A 16300-nucleotide genomic window follows, 5' to 3' on the forward strand; every position below is an offset into this window, starting at 1 on the left:
GAATTGAAGACAATAAGACTTCTCTCTGATGTTTATCAAGCTTCCACAGTTGTCTCTGTAGTTAAACCCCCACCAGGGAGAGATTAGATAGGGCTACTCACTGATCTATAAGGAGCTTAAAAACAGCAGAGGACTCTGTAGCATCTTAGTGAACCCACTTGCTGGTGTATCACTTCCTCCGTGAGCAGTTTATAGCAATAGAGAATGTAGTAGCACTGCTAATACAGACTAATCTCTAGTAGTCAAAAGTACACTGGCAAAGGGGTACCTGCCACTTGAGTTAAGAGCTTTGAAAAACAATTAGATTTTGTATTTTTGGTGTCTTCACATCTGATGTATAGTTTACCATTTTTTACTAGCATCTTAAGATGCACCATCTTGTTGTATGCCAAAGCACTGAATGCTGTCTATATTTTTGTAGCATTCACAGCATATCAGTGATTATCTGGGACAAAGATAGACTCCTTATACCCGCTAAGTTCAGCTTTAATTGGACACATATTGTTTGTAGGGTTCATGTGCTTATGCTTATGAAAACTAGAAACATGAGGTATTATGTTTCCTCAGGACATTTATACTTGATTGCAGTGCAGTGCATAAAATTAGTAAAACTGGGAAGGTACCTATAGGTTTGTTCTGAAAGAAGTTTTTCCTAAAAATAAGTTATACTGATTGACCCTGTGTGGTACTGTATTAATTGACCCTATGAAAGTTATATTTCTAACCCTTATTTATTTGAAAAAACTAAATATAGGAATATTTGGGCCTGATATCATAACCTGAATAGATTAATATATATTCAAGTTTATCCTTAATTTAACTTCAATATAAGTTCAAGCTTATAATTCCTAAAATAACTTTCATTTATATAGCTGAGCTGCAGAGCAGTTAATGGATTCTTTCAAATTCACTATCCCTTAGTATTGTTGCTACACCCTATCCTTTACCCTTCATGTAGACCAGGAACCTGTTTGAGTGTTCTCTATGTATCTTGTGTTAATCTCTGTTGTTTATGTTGCTATCTTAACCTGTATTTTTCTCTACAAGACTGTATTTTCAACAGAAATCAACATGCCTTATTTACATTCCTAGGGGACAGGGTATATTGCTTGCTGTATACAGTAAATATAAACAGTTCTTAAATCAGTGCATGCTGGGAGCATAGAGTTTAACCAGTTCTTTGTCTTAATTTTTCAGCTGTTTTGCTTATAGTATCTTCTGTTTTCTTTTGGACTCACTTTAGCATTCCTTTGAACGAATACAAATTGCTCGCATGTGATATACAACAACTTTTCATAGCTGTTACAATTCACGCCTGCAGTTCCTCAGGCTCACAGTATTTTAGAGTGATTGAAGACCTTATTGTACTTCTTGGATATCTTCATAATAGCAAAAACAAGAGGACACAAAGTAAGAATGGATTTTAATGGAATTTTTCTCCTAACTGTTTTACTGAAGGTTTAAACTTAATTATGTGTTGGTATTAATTGGTATTTAAAGCAACCTTTAAATTGTTGAAAATAGAGTGATTGATGGTTTGATGTAATCAGTAGCTGGCAATACATCACTGGCAGAAACTAGTAATTTTTTTTTTTACCAAGTAGAATGCAAAGACATATGTTGAAGAATAATGATCTTTAATTTTCTTTAATGGAAAATACTAGAGTGACTGAAACCTGAAAGCATGTGGATTATTGAAGCTTTTGCTTTATACAAAATTATTGGTTTTGGAAATAGTCATTTAAAGTGAAATAAGTTTAGGATTTATCATTTTTTCTATTCAAATTTTTATAGTGGCAGCTAGATATGGTGATACATATTCAAGAGGTGGAGGCAGAATGGTCAGAATTTCACGGTCATATTCAGCTACGTAGCAGGCTAACCTGGGCTATAGAAAACATGTCTCAAAAATATCAAAAAGTTTGTAGTGGCCATATGGGAATTTATTTTAACATTATTTTAAAATGTAGCTTAGAAATACTAACATCAAGAACTCATGTTGATGAAACAATTTTAACTTGTGTCTAAGGCCTTTTCGTTCAGATATTGAATATTGTAGTTTGAATATTAGGTTATATGTCTTAGATGTTAGGTAATATATTAAATAAATCTATAAACAATTATGATAGCTTGAAAACATTCTAGTCTCTTTTGGGTTTAGATATGGCTTTGGCCCTGCAGCTTAGAGTTCTCCAGGCTGCTTTGGAATTTATAAAGAGCACAGCCAATCATGACTCTGAAAGTCCACTGCAGTCACCTTCTGCCCACCACCATCCAGTGCCTCAGAAGCGGAGAAGCATTGCTGGTGAGTACCAAAGTGACACTTTAATAATTATAAATAATTATAATAATAATTTAATAATTATAAATTGAAGATAACTATACTTCCCTGTATTCTGATGCCATTTACATTAAAAATATTTTTCTTGCTGAGCATAGAGGCATGTGCCTTTAATCTCAGCAGTGGGGAAACAAAGGCAAGTTTGAGGCCAGCCGGGTCTATCATATCAAGTCTCTTGTCTCCAGGAACCAAGGAATTAAACATGAGGTCCTTCCTTGGTCTTATGAAGGCTCAATAGATGCCCCAGTGTAGGGGAATCATGGGTGGGGAGGTGGGAGTGGGTGGGTGGTTAGAGGATCATCCTTATAGAAGCTGAAGGAGGGAGGATGTGATAGGGGGTTTCCGGGAGGGAGGGACACTGGGAAAGGGGATAACATTTGAAATATAAATAAAGAAAATATCCAATTTAAAAAAAAAAAAAAAGAAGAAGAAGAAATAAATAAATAAATAAATAATCAAATTATAAAATCTGAGGAAGTTTTTCTCTCAGCAGAAACTATTGTACCAGAAGAGGCTACATAGACCACATCCATGTTTTATCCTATTGGAAGCCATCAAGGTTTTCAGGAGATGCATGATATGATCAGATAGATGTCCATTGTATAGAGAGGACTTGACTTCTCTGGGCTATATGGACTTGAAGAAAGCAAAGTGCAGCTGGGCATGGTGGCGCACGCCTTTAATCCCAGCACTCGGGAGGCAGAGGCAGGCGGATTTCTGAGTTTAAGGCCAGCCTGGTCTACAAAGTGAGTTCCAGGACAGCCAGGGCTATACAGAAAAACCCTGTCTTGAAAAACCAAACAAACAAAAAAAGAAAGCACAGTGCAGAACCCGGGTGGGGGCTGTGGCAGCAATCAAGGTAGACTGTGGTAGCTTGTAGACAGGCAGAATGCACATGGTATTGGAGTTTACTGCAGATTTGTATGTCTCATCAAGTAATAAGTGCTGATACGTTTTCCACAGAGAGAAGAGGTAGAGGGACATATTCATGCAAGTATCATTCATACGGGTAGATGATAGAGTGGTATAATTAGCACACGAATGAACTTTGTATTTAACCAATAGAAACAATACCAACAAGAACGATTCTATTTTTTGATGAATAAGATAGGCATTGTATCTAAAATACGTAGTAGTGAACAATCTATTTTAGTCTAAATTAATCTAATTTAGTCAGATGCAAATAATTTTTAAAATGTCATTTATGGAAATTGATGTTTGTTTTTATAATTCAAAACAAAGGTTCAATTCCAGTGAAGGGCTCTGTTACTCCTTATCCACCAAGACGTCACTTTGGTTCCTATGGTCAACTCCCGATGCCCTTCTTCAGTTCATTAGATCAAGACTCTCCCCAGCTCTCTTCTGGATGCACCACATGTGCAGTACCCCCCAGAGCAGGTGCAGTAGCGCAGGAACAGCACTCGGCCTCACTCAATCTGGGGAGCTGTTTCTCAGGAAATGCTTTCCAAATGATGTGTCCACCCCTAATCAGTGTGCTGGCAAATAACTGGACTTGTATCTACTGTGTGATCTCTGCATTCTCACTGACTGATTTCTTATTTGTCACTATGTATGATTTTCCAACCTGTAAGATTCAATGGTAATTACCCAGACATAGTACCATTATTATTTATCATCTTCTTTTACTAAATATCTTGTTCTTTAAAACTGTTGATGATCTTGGAAAACAAGGAAGTGAAACAGTGAAAATAGTCTATCGGATATTAAAGCCACTAGTACCCATCTGATACTGTGGATTTTTCAGAAGACTAAGACTTGGACAGATGATGAGTATCCTCCTGTTACTAGTTTTTTGCTGTTACTTTAGACTTTGAATCCAGAAGTACTGTTACACTTCTTTGGAGAAAGAAAAAAAATACTAATTTCTCGTACTCTTTTCCTTAATATAAATTAATTTTGTAATAAAAAGTTTTTCTTTTTATAACCAATAAGCAAAAAGTTTCAGTGTAACTAAGTCCATTGCTCATTATTAACTATGGCATTGGGTAATTTATGTACTTGAAGGTTCTCGAAAATTCCCTCTGGCTCAGACAGAGTCTCTCCTGATGAAGATGCGCTCGGTGGCCAGTGATGAGCTACACTCTATGATGCAGAGGAGGATGAGCCAAGAGCACCCCAGCCAGGCCTCGGAGGCAGAGCTCGCTCAGAGGCTGCAGAGGCTCACCATCTTAGCTGTGAACAGGATCATTTACCAAGGTACCCCACTCCTCCCTTCAGTGCTGAATCACAGGGGAAATATATCATATGAAAGTGTTTAGGTTTCCTTTTTTAAAGACAGCATTGAGTTTTCTCTTCTTAATGACCACAGATTAAAGGAGCTTTAGGTTTGAGACTAGTATTCTACTTCTTAATGTGTTAAGTGCTAGTCTGGGTTGGCCATTGATTTCAAAACAATATTTTCAACCTTGCTTTTGACAAAGTAATAGATTCATAAGCAGTTACTAGAAATAATACAGATATCCAGCAACTTGGTATCTAGGTTTTCCCATGGAATCTTGCAAGATTGTAATACAGTGTCACTTTCAGGAAGGAGACATGAATATGGTCAAAGAGGACAGTTTCATTCCCATAATGAATTGCCTTGTTGCCTTTTTATGAACAAACCCACTTTCTCCCTCCTCAGTCCTTACCTACCTCCAACTTACCCTCCATTTCTGTATTTCTGCCATTTCTAAAATGTTTTACAAGACAGCCAGAAACAAGTGATTCTTGCCTGTGATCCAGGCACTCAGAGGCAGAGGTAGGAGGGCTGTCTGAGCCTAAGAATTTCTGACTAACCTAGCAACACAGCATTAAAAAAATAGCTAGATGTAGTGGTGCAGGCCTTTAATCTCGGCACTGGGGAGGCAGGGGCAGGGGCAGGGGCAGGGGCAGGGGCAGGGGCAGGGGCAAACCTCTGTGAGTTTGCGACCAGCCTAGTCTACATAGTGAATTCTGGGTTAGTCAGAAATACATAGTGAGACCCTGTCTTGGGGTAAAAAGTGTCTTATAGAAATATGATAATAAATCTGTTGCTATTTTTATTCAACGTAATTCTCTGGAGAGTTGTCCTGCTTAGTTTGAATGTATCAGCAATCTATTCAGTTGGGGTTTTGTTTGTTTTATGGGACAGTAGTGCCATGATATGGATATACCAGAGTCTATTTAACCATTTATCTGACGAAGTGCATGTAAGCTGGTTTTAGAGTTATTACAAACTTCCTAGCAACCTTCAAGTACAGGTTTTTTGTGAATATAAGCCTTTATTATCTGCGATAAACACTCAAGGCTCATTTCCTGGGCTATATGGCAGTTTTAACCTTTTTTGAGTGGCTGTACAGTTTTATATGCCCTCACATCCATGGTATATGAGTAGTTCGGATTTTACTGCATTTTTTCCAGTCTCTGGAGTTGTCTGCATTTTGTGTTTTCACCATTCTGCTAAATGTATCTCACTGTTATTTTAATGTGCCATCCTATGAAGCCAGTGTTAAGCTAATACCTAGAGGAATCATTAAGAGACCTACAAAAATTAACCCCAGCAACAAAAGCACTATGGCTGCATCCAGGGGTGCATACTTGGGAAGGCTAGGGCAATAGGGTCACATGTTTGAGGCCAGACTTGTGTACAAAGCAAGCTTGTATACAAAGGAAAAAACAATTCTATAGCTAATATTCAAACATACATATACACTATATACAAATATACACACACAATATATATATACATATGTATATACATACATACACACACACACACATATATAATGGTCACATATACATACATAGGCATGCACACATACACACATGTACACAAATGCACACAAGATCTTACACACCACAAGCACAACTATATCAGGATTTATGAATGTTTCCTAACTTTAACATTTGACTGTGTATATGTATATCAAACAATCAAGTTGTATACTTTATATATATCATTTCTTAGAGTTAGACCTCAATAAAGCTGAAAAAGTTAAAGCACATATTTGAATTCTAAAAACTATTCAAGGAACAATGATACCAGTTTTCATGCCAAAGTATATGGGAAAAATTAGAGTCCCACCACTGGGTTGCAGGCAATTAACAACTGTTGAAGGAGGAAGAATTAGCCTTCTTCAGACATGAACTTTTTAAATGGTTATCTGATACCAAGTCAGAGAACATACACACTCAAGCAACACTAAACAGATCCAGCAAGTTGCATTTATGTATTAACTCACACACATAATTAAAGAAAAAGATGGGCATAAATCTGAGAGGGAGCAGCAAAGGGACACATGGAAAGTGCTAGAGATAGGAAAGAGAGGAAGGAAATGATATAATTATATTTTAATTGATTTAAAAAAAATCCTCTGGTCAGGTATGGTATGTGTTTATATCCCCAGCACTCGAGAGGCATATCCCTGTGAGTTTGAGGACCCCATCTCACACAAACAAAACTTTAAAAAACTCTTAGGGATTATAAGTAGAATAATTTCATTAAATATATATATATATATATATATATATATATATATATATATATATATACACACACACACACACACACACACACAATTATATGTCATTTTAGCTAATTATAAAATAAGTTCCCATGGCTATGTCAAATATCCTCAGTGTTACTTATCCTACCTCTTGAGTATTTTCACCAGCATCATTACCATAGATACCTATCAATGAGTTACTAATTTTTATTAAATTCTTTTTTAATTCAAAGAGTTGAATTCAGATATTATTGACATTTTGAGAACTCCAGAAAATACATCCCAAAGCAAGACCTCAGTTTCCCAGACTGAAATTTCTGAAGAAGACATGCATCAAGAGCAACCTTCTGTATGCAATCCATTTCAAAAAGAAATGTTCACATATCTGTTGGACGGTTTCAAAATGTGTATTGTAAGTAAATTTATGACTTGAAAATGTCCATTTACACAAAAGGAGTAGAGCTCTATATATGTAAACTCTGGGTTTCTAAATTTATATTTCTTTGTGATTTGTAGCTGAAAATTTTTGAATTAGTTTTTCTGTTGGGGTAAGGTCATTGTTTTGTTTTGAAGTAAGGACTCACTATGTAGCCTAGGTTGACTTTGAACTCATATTTCTCATTTCTCAGTCTCATGCTAGTTGACATTGCAGGTGTGTGCCATTATGCCTAAGGGGCTTTTAATAATAAAGTGATATATTTTGCTTGGCTAACCTGTTACAAAATGAAGAACCTCATGTAGTGTTAGAGACGAGTGGGATTGTGATGATTGCTGTGTTTGTAAATGAATAGCCTGTTTTTAAAGAGCTTTACTTATAACTACATTTCTGAAATATTGAAAAGTTTAGATCTTGTAATAAGCATATCCAGTGCCTTCAAAATGATATGGAGTATATTGATGGTGTCTGGCTGCACTTCCTATCATTTCACTTGAGTTCCTTTGGGTTATTCATACTTGATTATGGGGAACAAATTGATCAAGTCATTCTGTCAGAAGTACTAAAGGTCAATCTAATTCTAGAATACCATGAGTCACCACTGTCAGTCTCTGAATCTAAACTAGATTTTAGTGTCCATCTCTGATCATTAAGTAAACTGTAGTTAGACTTAGACTAAAATCACTCATGCAGAGATCTTACTTAAGAGTGGGAATAATTAGAAAGCCATTCTAAAATTGTGTTTGAGCTCTGACATATACTGATTCCAGTATTAAATTCAGGTTATTTGGTCAAGATGAGGCTATTGGTAGAGCTACAGTTAAAACAACAACTAGGGAAAATTGATGATCAATTTCTATTTAGTGCTACATTTATAACTATAGTACTCAACTATGGTAGTACTGACTCATTTTTATTATGAGTTCCTTGTCTTTTATATTGTAAAAGCAAGGTGGATTTATTTCACATTATTCTCTGATTGATTTCATTTGATTTTTAGTTGATAATATGTAAGGCTTTAGTTTTTGAAAAATGACTCATGACATTAGCTTCTCCTTCTGTACTCTTTTTTTTGTAAAGTTGTGAATATTGTCACACATCTGTCTCTTAAACTCTCATTTGTATGGATATGTATGAGTATCTAACTTTAAATATTGAATCTAGAATGAATTGTGTTCTATGGTCTTCTGTGAGTTTCTGTGAAGCTAGTATATTATTGCTTAAGAAGTCTGATACTGAGATGTCCAGCTTGCTCAGCAGGTAGAAATACCACACAAATGTTAACCACCTGATTTTTATCCTTGTATCCTGTGTAAAGATGGAAGAAGAGAATGAACCCCTCAAGTTGTCCTTTGACCTCCACACACATGCTGTGGCACTCAAGCACCCTCTCTACACACAATGCAGATACTTCTGCTACTACCACTAATATTTAGTTTTTAAAAGTCTGATCCTAATTCACTCCTGTTTTGACTTAGGGTTCAAGTAAAACTAGCGTTTCTAAGCAGCAGTGGACTAAAATCCTGGGGTCTTGTAAAGAAACCCTTCGAGACCAGCTTGGAAGATTGCTAGCGCATATTTTGTCACCAACCCACACTGTACAAGAAAGGAAGCAGATACTTGAGATAGTTCATGACCCAGCTCTCCAGGATATACTTCGTGACTGTCTTAGCCCCTCCCCACAAGTAAGTATCCCAGCATTTGATAAAGCCGTTCAAAACAAAAATGGAAATTAAACTGTGTTCATGCTGTTAGGAGTGTAGTTTTCTTACCAAACAAATTTAACCTGTGGCCTTCCTTCAAATGCCTTTTAGGCTTGAATTGACTTCTTCATGGTCATTTCCCAGCTATTTTTCAGGGTTTAGATTAAACATTTTATATTTGAGTTCTTAAAAGGTCTATATGATTGCTTGTTGCCATATTGTGAAGAATTTTCTTTTTTAATACACTTTTAAAAATCTAATTATATTGCTCTTTCCCTCCAGTCCCTCCCTGCTCAACTTCACAGCCTCTTTTTCTTTGGTTATTATTGTTCCATATATGTGTATATGTATGCATAAATATATAGACAACTAGCTGAGTCCATTTTTGTTGTTGCGAGCCCTTCATTCTTTTTGTTCTTTGTCAGACGGCATGTCCTCTGTAGGAAAGTTCTTCATGCCTTTTCAAAGCTGCATACAAGCTTTGTTCTGTTGGTCTTTTCCTAGGGTTGGAGAGTTCACAGCTGCTTTTCTCCATTCAGCTCCTTTGTGATGAATTCTCTTCCTTTCATGATAGTTTCTTGTTGCTGCCCCTTGCAGCCTCTTTTAGTCCTCTGAGACTCACTCTGAACAAGGCCCTCTCCTTTGTCACCACTTACCCTTGACTAGTGCACCCTGTATTTCTTCTGACCCTCCCTTAATTTTTTTCTTAGTAATTTTTAATTGGATATTTTATTTGTATTTTAAATGTTATCCCCTTTTCTGGTTTCCCCTCTGCAAGTCCCCTATCCCATCTCCCCTTACCCTGCTTCTATGAGGGTGTTCCCCCACCCACCTACCCATTCCTGCTTCACCACCCTACCATTCCTCTACACTGGAGCATCAAGCTTTCACAAGACCAAGGACCTGCCCTCCCATTGATACCAGATAAGGCCCCTTCAGCTCCTTCAGTCCTTCTCCTAATTCCTCCTTTGGAGTCCCTGTGCTCAGTCTGATGGTTGGCTGCAAGCATCTGTATCTGTATTGGTCAGAGCCCCTCAGGAGCCAGCTCTATCAGGCTCTTGTCAGCAAACACTTCTCAGCATCCACAATAGTGTCTGAGTTTGGTGTCTGCATGTGGGGTGGATCCCCAGGTGGGGCAGTCTCTGGATGGCCTTTCCTTCAGTCTCTGCTTCACTCTTTGTCTCTGTATTTCCTTTAGACAGAAGCAGTTCTGGGTTAAAATTTTGGAGATTGGTAATTGGCCCCATGCCTCAACTTAGGGGCCATGCCTAACCTCTGGATATGGTCTTGACAGATTCTCCCTCCTCTTTGTGGGATATTTCAGCTAATGTCATCCCCGTGGGGTCCTGGGAGGCTCATGCTTCGCTGGCATTTGGGACTTTCTGGTTGCTACTTCCAGTTTCCCATCCCCCATTGCTACACACCTCTGTTCAACTTCCTGACCCTCTGTACATCTTCTCCATCTCCTCCCATACCCGATTCTGCCCCCCTTTTTCCCCTCCCCACCTCTCTTTCTCCCAAGTCCCTCCCACCCTATACTTCCCTTGATTATATTGTTCCTCCTTCTAAGTAGGACTGAAGCATCCACTCTTTGGTCTTCCTTTCTCTTGAGCTTCATGTGGTCTGTGAGTTGTATTGTGGTTATTCTACACTCTTTGCCTACTATCCACTTATCAGTGAGTACATATCATGTGTGTTTTGTGACTGAGTTACCTCACTCAACATTTTATTTTCTAAATCCATCTGTTTGCCTATGAATTTTGTGAGGTTGTTGTTTTCAATAGCTAAGTTGTACTCCATTGTGTCAATGTTCTATATTTTCTGTATCCATTCCTCTATTGAAGGACATCTGGGTTGTTTCCAGCTTCTGGGCTATAAGTTGCTATGAACATAGTGGAGCATGTGTCCTTATTACATGTTTAAGTATCTTCTGGGTATATGCCCAGGAGTGGTATAGGTGGGTCCTCAGGAAGTACTATGTCCAGTTTTCCTGACGAACCGTCAGACTTATTTCCAGAGTGGTACTGTCTCTGTGCCCTCTGGTTAGTCTGGTTAAGGGTTTATCTATCTTGTTGGTTTTCTCAAAGAATGCTCCTGGTTTGGTTGATTCTTTGTATAGTTCTTTTTGTTTCCACTTGGTTGATTTCAGCCCTGAGCTTGATTATTTCTTGCCCTCTACTCTTCTTGGGTGAATTTGCTTCTTTTATAGAGCTTTCAGGTATGCTGTCAAGCTGCTAGTGTATGCTCTCTCCAGTTTCTTTTTGTAGGCACTTAGAGCTATGAGTTTTCCTCTTAACACTCCTTTCAGTGTATCCCATAAGTTTGGGTATGTTGTGGCTTCATTTTCGTTAAACTCTAAAAAGTCTTTAATTTCTTTCTCTCTTTCTTCCTTGACCAAGTTATCATTGAATATTGTTCAGTTTCCATGTGTATGTGGGTTTTCTGTTGTTTTTTTGCCTTAGTCTGTGGTGATCTGATAGGATGCACGGGATTATTTCATTCTTCTTGTGTCTGTTGAGGCCAGTTTTGTGATCTATTATATGGTCAGTTTGGGAGAAGGTACCATGAGGTGCTGAGGAGAAGGTATTTTCTTTTGCTTTGGGATGAAAGTTTCTATAAATATCTGTTAGATCCATTTGGCTCATAATTTCTGTTAGTTTCTCTGTATCTCTCTTTAGTTTGTACTTCCATGAGCTGTCCATTGCTGAGAGTGAGGTGTTGAAGTCTCCTACTATTATTGTATGGGGTGTGATGTGTGCTTTGAGCTTTAGTAAAGTTTCTTTTATGAATATGGGTGCCTTTGCATTTGGAGCATAGATGTTCAGAATTGAGAGTTTATCTTGGTAGACTTTTCCTTTGATGAGTATGAAGTGTCCTTCCTTGTCTTTTTTGATAACTTTTGGTTGAAAGTAGATTTTATTCGATATTAGAATGGCTACTCCAACTTGTTTCTTAGGACCATTTGCTTGGAAAATTGTTTTCCAACCTTTTACTCTGAGGTAGTGTCTGCCTTTGTCACTGAGGTGCGTTTCCTGTATGTAGCAAAATGCTGAGTTCTGTTTACCTATCTAGTCTCTTAGTCTATGTCTTTTTATTGGGGAATTGAGTCCATTAATGTTCAGAGATATTAAGGAATAGTGATTGTTGCTTCCTGTTATTTTTGTTGTTAGAGCTGGAAGCATGCTTGTGTGGCTATATTCTTTTGTGTTTGTTGAAAGAAGGTTACTTNCTTGCTTTTTCTAGGGTGTAGTTTCCCCCCTTGTGTTGGAGTTTTCCATCTATTATCTTTTGTAGGGCTGGATTTGTGGAAAGATATTGTGTAAATTTGGTTTTGTCATAGAATATTTTCTTTTCTCCATTGATTGTAATTGAGAGTTTTGGTGGGTATATTAGTCTGGGCTGGCATTTGTGTTCTCTTAGAGTCTGTATGACATCTGCCCAGCATCTTCTAGCTTTCATAGTTTCTGGTAAAAAGTCTGGTGTAATTCTTATACATCTGCCTTTATATGTTTCTTGACCTTTTTTCCCTTACTGCTATTAATATTCTTTTTGTGCATTTGGTGTTTTGACTGTTATGTGATGGGAGGAATTTCTTTTCTGGTCCAGTCTATTTGGAATTCTGTAGGCTTCTTGTATGTTTATGGGCAATTTTTTCTTTAGGTATGGGAAGTTTTTTTTTTTTTTTCTATAATTTTGTTGAAGATATTTCCTGGCCCTTAAGTTGGGAATCTTCACTCTCTTCTATACCTATTACCCTTAGGTTTCATCTTCTCATTGTGTCTTGGATTTCCTGAATGTTTTGGGTTAGGACCTTTTTGCATTTTGCATTTCCTTTGACTGTTATGTCAATGTTTTCTATGGTAGCTTCTTCCCCTGAGATTCTTTCTTCTATCTCTTGTATTCTGTTGGTGATGCATCTATGACTCCTGATCTCTTTCCTAGGTTTTCTATCTTTAGGGCTCTCTCCCTTTGTGATTTCTTTATTGTTTCTAGTTCCATTTTTAGATCCTGGATGGTTTTGTTCAATTCCTTCACCTGTTTGGTTATGTTTTCCTGTAATTCTTTAAGGGGTTTTTGTGTTTTCTCTTTAAGGGCTTCTATTTACCTGTGTTCTCCTGTATTTCTTTAAGGGAGTTATTTATGTCCTTCTTAAAGTCCTCTATCACCATCATGAGATGTGATTTTTAAATCAGTCTTGCTTTTCTGTTGTGTTGAACCAGGGGTCGGTTCTGGTTGCCCCAGTTCAACCAGAACTAGGTTCTGATGATGCCAAGTAGCCTTGGTTTCTGTTGCTTGTGTTCTTTTCCTTGCCTTTTGCCATCTCTGGTGTTAGCTGGTCTTGCTGTCTCTGACTGTAGCTTGTCCCTTCTGCAAGCCTGTGTGTCAGTACTCCTGGTAGAGTAGTTCTCTCTAGGAGGTATTTGGGTATGGAGCCCTGTGGCACAGGATCAACTCCTGGCACGTATGGAAACTGGAAGGATTCTGTCTCAGGCTGCTCCTCGGTTCCTGTGTCCTGAGGGCTCTGGGTGGGTCCCTTGGAGCAAAAGTAGTGTTCTTACCTGTGCTCACAGGCTGGTAGACCAGCTCTCTCCCAGCTTTATTTGGATATAGAGTGCTGTGGCACAGGATCAGCTCCAGGGTACCTAGATTCAGTTTCTTAAATGAGTTTGTTTCATTTTGGTTTTTTGAGATGAAAACTGTGTTGTCCAGGCAGATCTTAAACTTGTTGGCTAAAGTGATCTTTCTGTCTCCCAAGATGTCTAGTTTTTGTGGGCTGAAAAAAAGATCATTTCACATGAATCCTAACACCTTTTCTCATCAATCAAGTGTTGATCAAAGGATACTAAAATGAGATATTAGACACAACTTAATGTTTGAGAAGATCAGATATTTCTTTGCATATTATTATTTTGCACCCCAACTGTCCAGAAACCTGTAGCAATCCTTCTGCCTCAGCCTGCAAATGCTGAGGTATAAGCCACTGTTATTGACTTTTTCCCCCAGGTAGTTTCTTTTTAAAAGATAATTTAGAATGTCACTGAATACTAAGCTGAATTTTTTGTTTTGTTTTGTTTTTGTTTTTGTTTTTTTCGAGACAGGATTTCTCTGTGTAGTCCTGGCTGTCCTGGAACTCACTCTGTAGACCAGGCTGACCTTGAACTCAGAAATCAGCCTGCCTCTGCCTCCCAAGTGCTGGGATTAAAGGCGTGAGCCACCACACCCGGCTAGCTGAAATATTTTTAATGTTATAAAACGAACATTACTTTAAAGATATGTAGCAAAATACTCCGGTCATGTACCGTTTTTATTTGCCAACTTTTCAATGCTTTTACTCTCGCAGCATCTGTTGCTTTTCCTTTTTTTGGTCAGGTAGCAGCTGTCTTCTGACTAATTTAAAATGCTGCATTGAAATAAGCTTTGCTGCTTTCACTACTGCGTATGTTCATATGAGGCTTTTAGCAACATATGATTCAGCATGTTAGTTTAAATATCATCTAAGATGTAATCGTTTCTAGAACCATTTGTTGACATTTAATTCAATTCATGGTTTAAAATACCATAAAGCTAAATTCAGTAATGTTTGTATCAATGAAGATTTCTAAAGTAAAGGACATGTGTGCAGTTTGTTGGCATAATTATTGTCTAATATGTATGTACATGTGACAAACAGATGTGATAGACAGAACGTGAAGGCCCACCCAACAAAACTAGGAACCAAAATTTGATTTAAGTTTGCACTTCAAAAGACAGCTGTCATCACCTTAGGAACTCTAATTTTGGCTTTAGGCCTGCTTGTAGCCTGGCCCACACTGGCCCTCCCTTCGACACTCATGTGGAACTGAGAGCCTCAGTGTTGACATCTCACCATCTTCTACTGAGTGAAACTCAGAGGAAAGGGAATACAAATGCACTTTTACTTTAAGGTTAAAAGACAAGTTTCTCGTCTAACTTGTGGTTGTGTCTTTTCCTTTATCCCCTGTTTATTTTCTATTTTTCCTTATCTTGTTCTCCCCAGAAGCTGGGTAACTAGATTGCTTCATGTCAGCCTTTTATGAAAGGTTCCTAATACACACAAAGAATTAGAATAATATAGTAACTATCACATAATCCTCATATTAAATGTAGATTCAGTATTTTACAGTGTCTTTCTCACATTGGTGTTTTTTTTTTTTTTAGTAGAAATCATGACATTTTCTACATTACTTTTAAAAGTACTTTTTTCTATCATTTAATTAGAAATAATTCTGTAATATCAAATACCTAACACATTATTAAATTTCATCTATTCTATCATCATGTCTTTTACAGTTGTAATAAATCTGACCTAACCAACTAACTTTAGAAATATATTTAAATTATCATTAAATATTTTAAAATCAAAACTACAAATATAATTAAATTTATTATTAAATAATTTAAATGGAAGAAATAAAAATTCTTTATAACTAAAACTTTATTATTTATTTTTAAAGCATGGAGCCAAGCTGGTTTTGTATTTGTCAGAGTTGATACATAATCATCAGGATGAGTTAAATGAAGAAGAAATGGACACAGCAGAACTTCTTATGAATGCTCTAAAGTTATGTGGCCACAAGTGCATCCCTCCCAGTGCCCCTTCCAAACCGGAGCTCATTAAGATTATCAAAGAGGTGAGTCTACCAATCAGAGGTGAGTACACTTAGCACAGTGATCGAAAGATTGTTTTCAGGGTTAGGTACTGTTGATAATAGCTTGCAATTATTTATTTTTGCTACATGAGTTTTTGATCAGGAAAGGAAAAATAGACATATATATATATATGGAGGAGGAATTGAAGTTAAGGTGGTTATGAGTCATTGAGGGATGCTGGGAAGGGAACCTCAGTCCTTGGCAAGAGCTACAAATGCTCTGTCCCCATGAAGGAAAGATTTGTGTAGTTACAAGCACATTGAAACATACCTGCCCTTAAGATTCTTTAACAAGCAAGTGAAATAAGCAGATAGCTATATTCATGAGGCTGGAGAACCTAGTTAATTATTTTGCTATGATTTTAATGATTCAAACTGTATCAAAATAAGAGGGAAATTATAATATTGTCTTAAGTGGCTTATTTATTTTAATAGTCCGGTCTTCTGAAAATAACTTACTACCTTAGTTTCAAAATTACTTTGTAAGACTAAGTGCCAATATTATATGAGAAATAACAAGTTTAGGAGCTCAGAATATAGATCAGCTTGTAGAGTGCTCACCTGAAGGCCCTGGGTATGGTGGTGTATAACGCAATCTCAGTACTAGGGAAGGTGGAACAGGAGGATTGGGAGTTTATGGCCACCCTGGCTTACATAGTTAGTTC

General features: G+C 37.3%; 1 protein-coding gene across 3 annotated transcripts in view; it reads left to right on the forward strand.

Annotated features, from left to right (window-relative positions):
* Window positions 1–16300, forward strand: part of Lyst (lysosomal trafficking regulator) — a 176466-nt gene that overhangs the window by 106131 nt on the left and 54035 nt on the right. For 2 of the 3 annotated variants that reach the window (XM_029547347.1, XM_029547346.1), the window contains exons 27-33: window positions 1244–1410; window positions 2162–2305; window positions 3584–3739; window positions 4367–4558; window positions 7062–7240; window positions 8743–8949; window positions 15441–15617. In XM_029547347.1, the coding sequence (XP_029403207.1) occupies window positions 1244–1410; window positions 2162–2305; window positions 3584–3739; window positions 4367–4558; window positions 7062–7240; window positions 8743–8949; window positions 15441–15617 (1222 nt within the window). The remainder of the gene's footprint in view (window positions 1–1243; window positions 1411–2161; window positions 2306–3583; window positions 3740–4366; window positions 4559–7061; window positions 7241–8742; window positions 8950–15440; window positions 15618–16300) is intronic. The other variant, XM_021215502.2, reaches the window with a different exon arrangement.

This window comes from Mus pahari, chromosome 16 (assembly GCF_900095145.1).
Source record: "Mus pahari chromosome 16, PAHARI_EIJ_v1.1, whole genome shotgun sequence".
Taxonomy (NCBI): domain Eukaryota; kingdom Metazoa; phylum Chordata; class Mammalia; order Rodentia; family Muridae; genus Mus; species Mus pahari.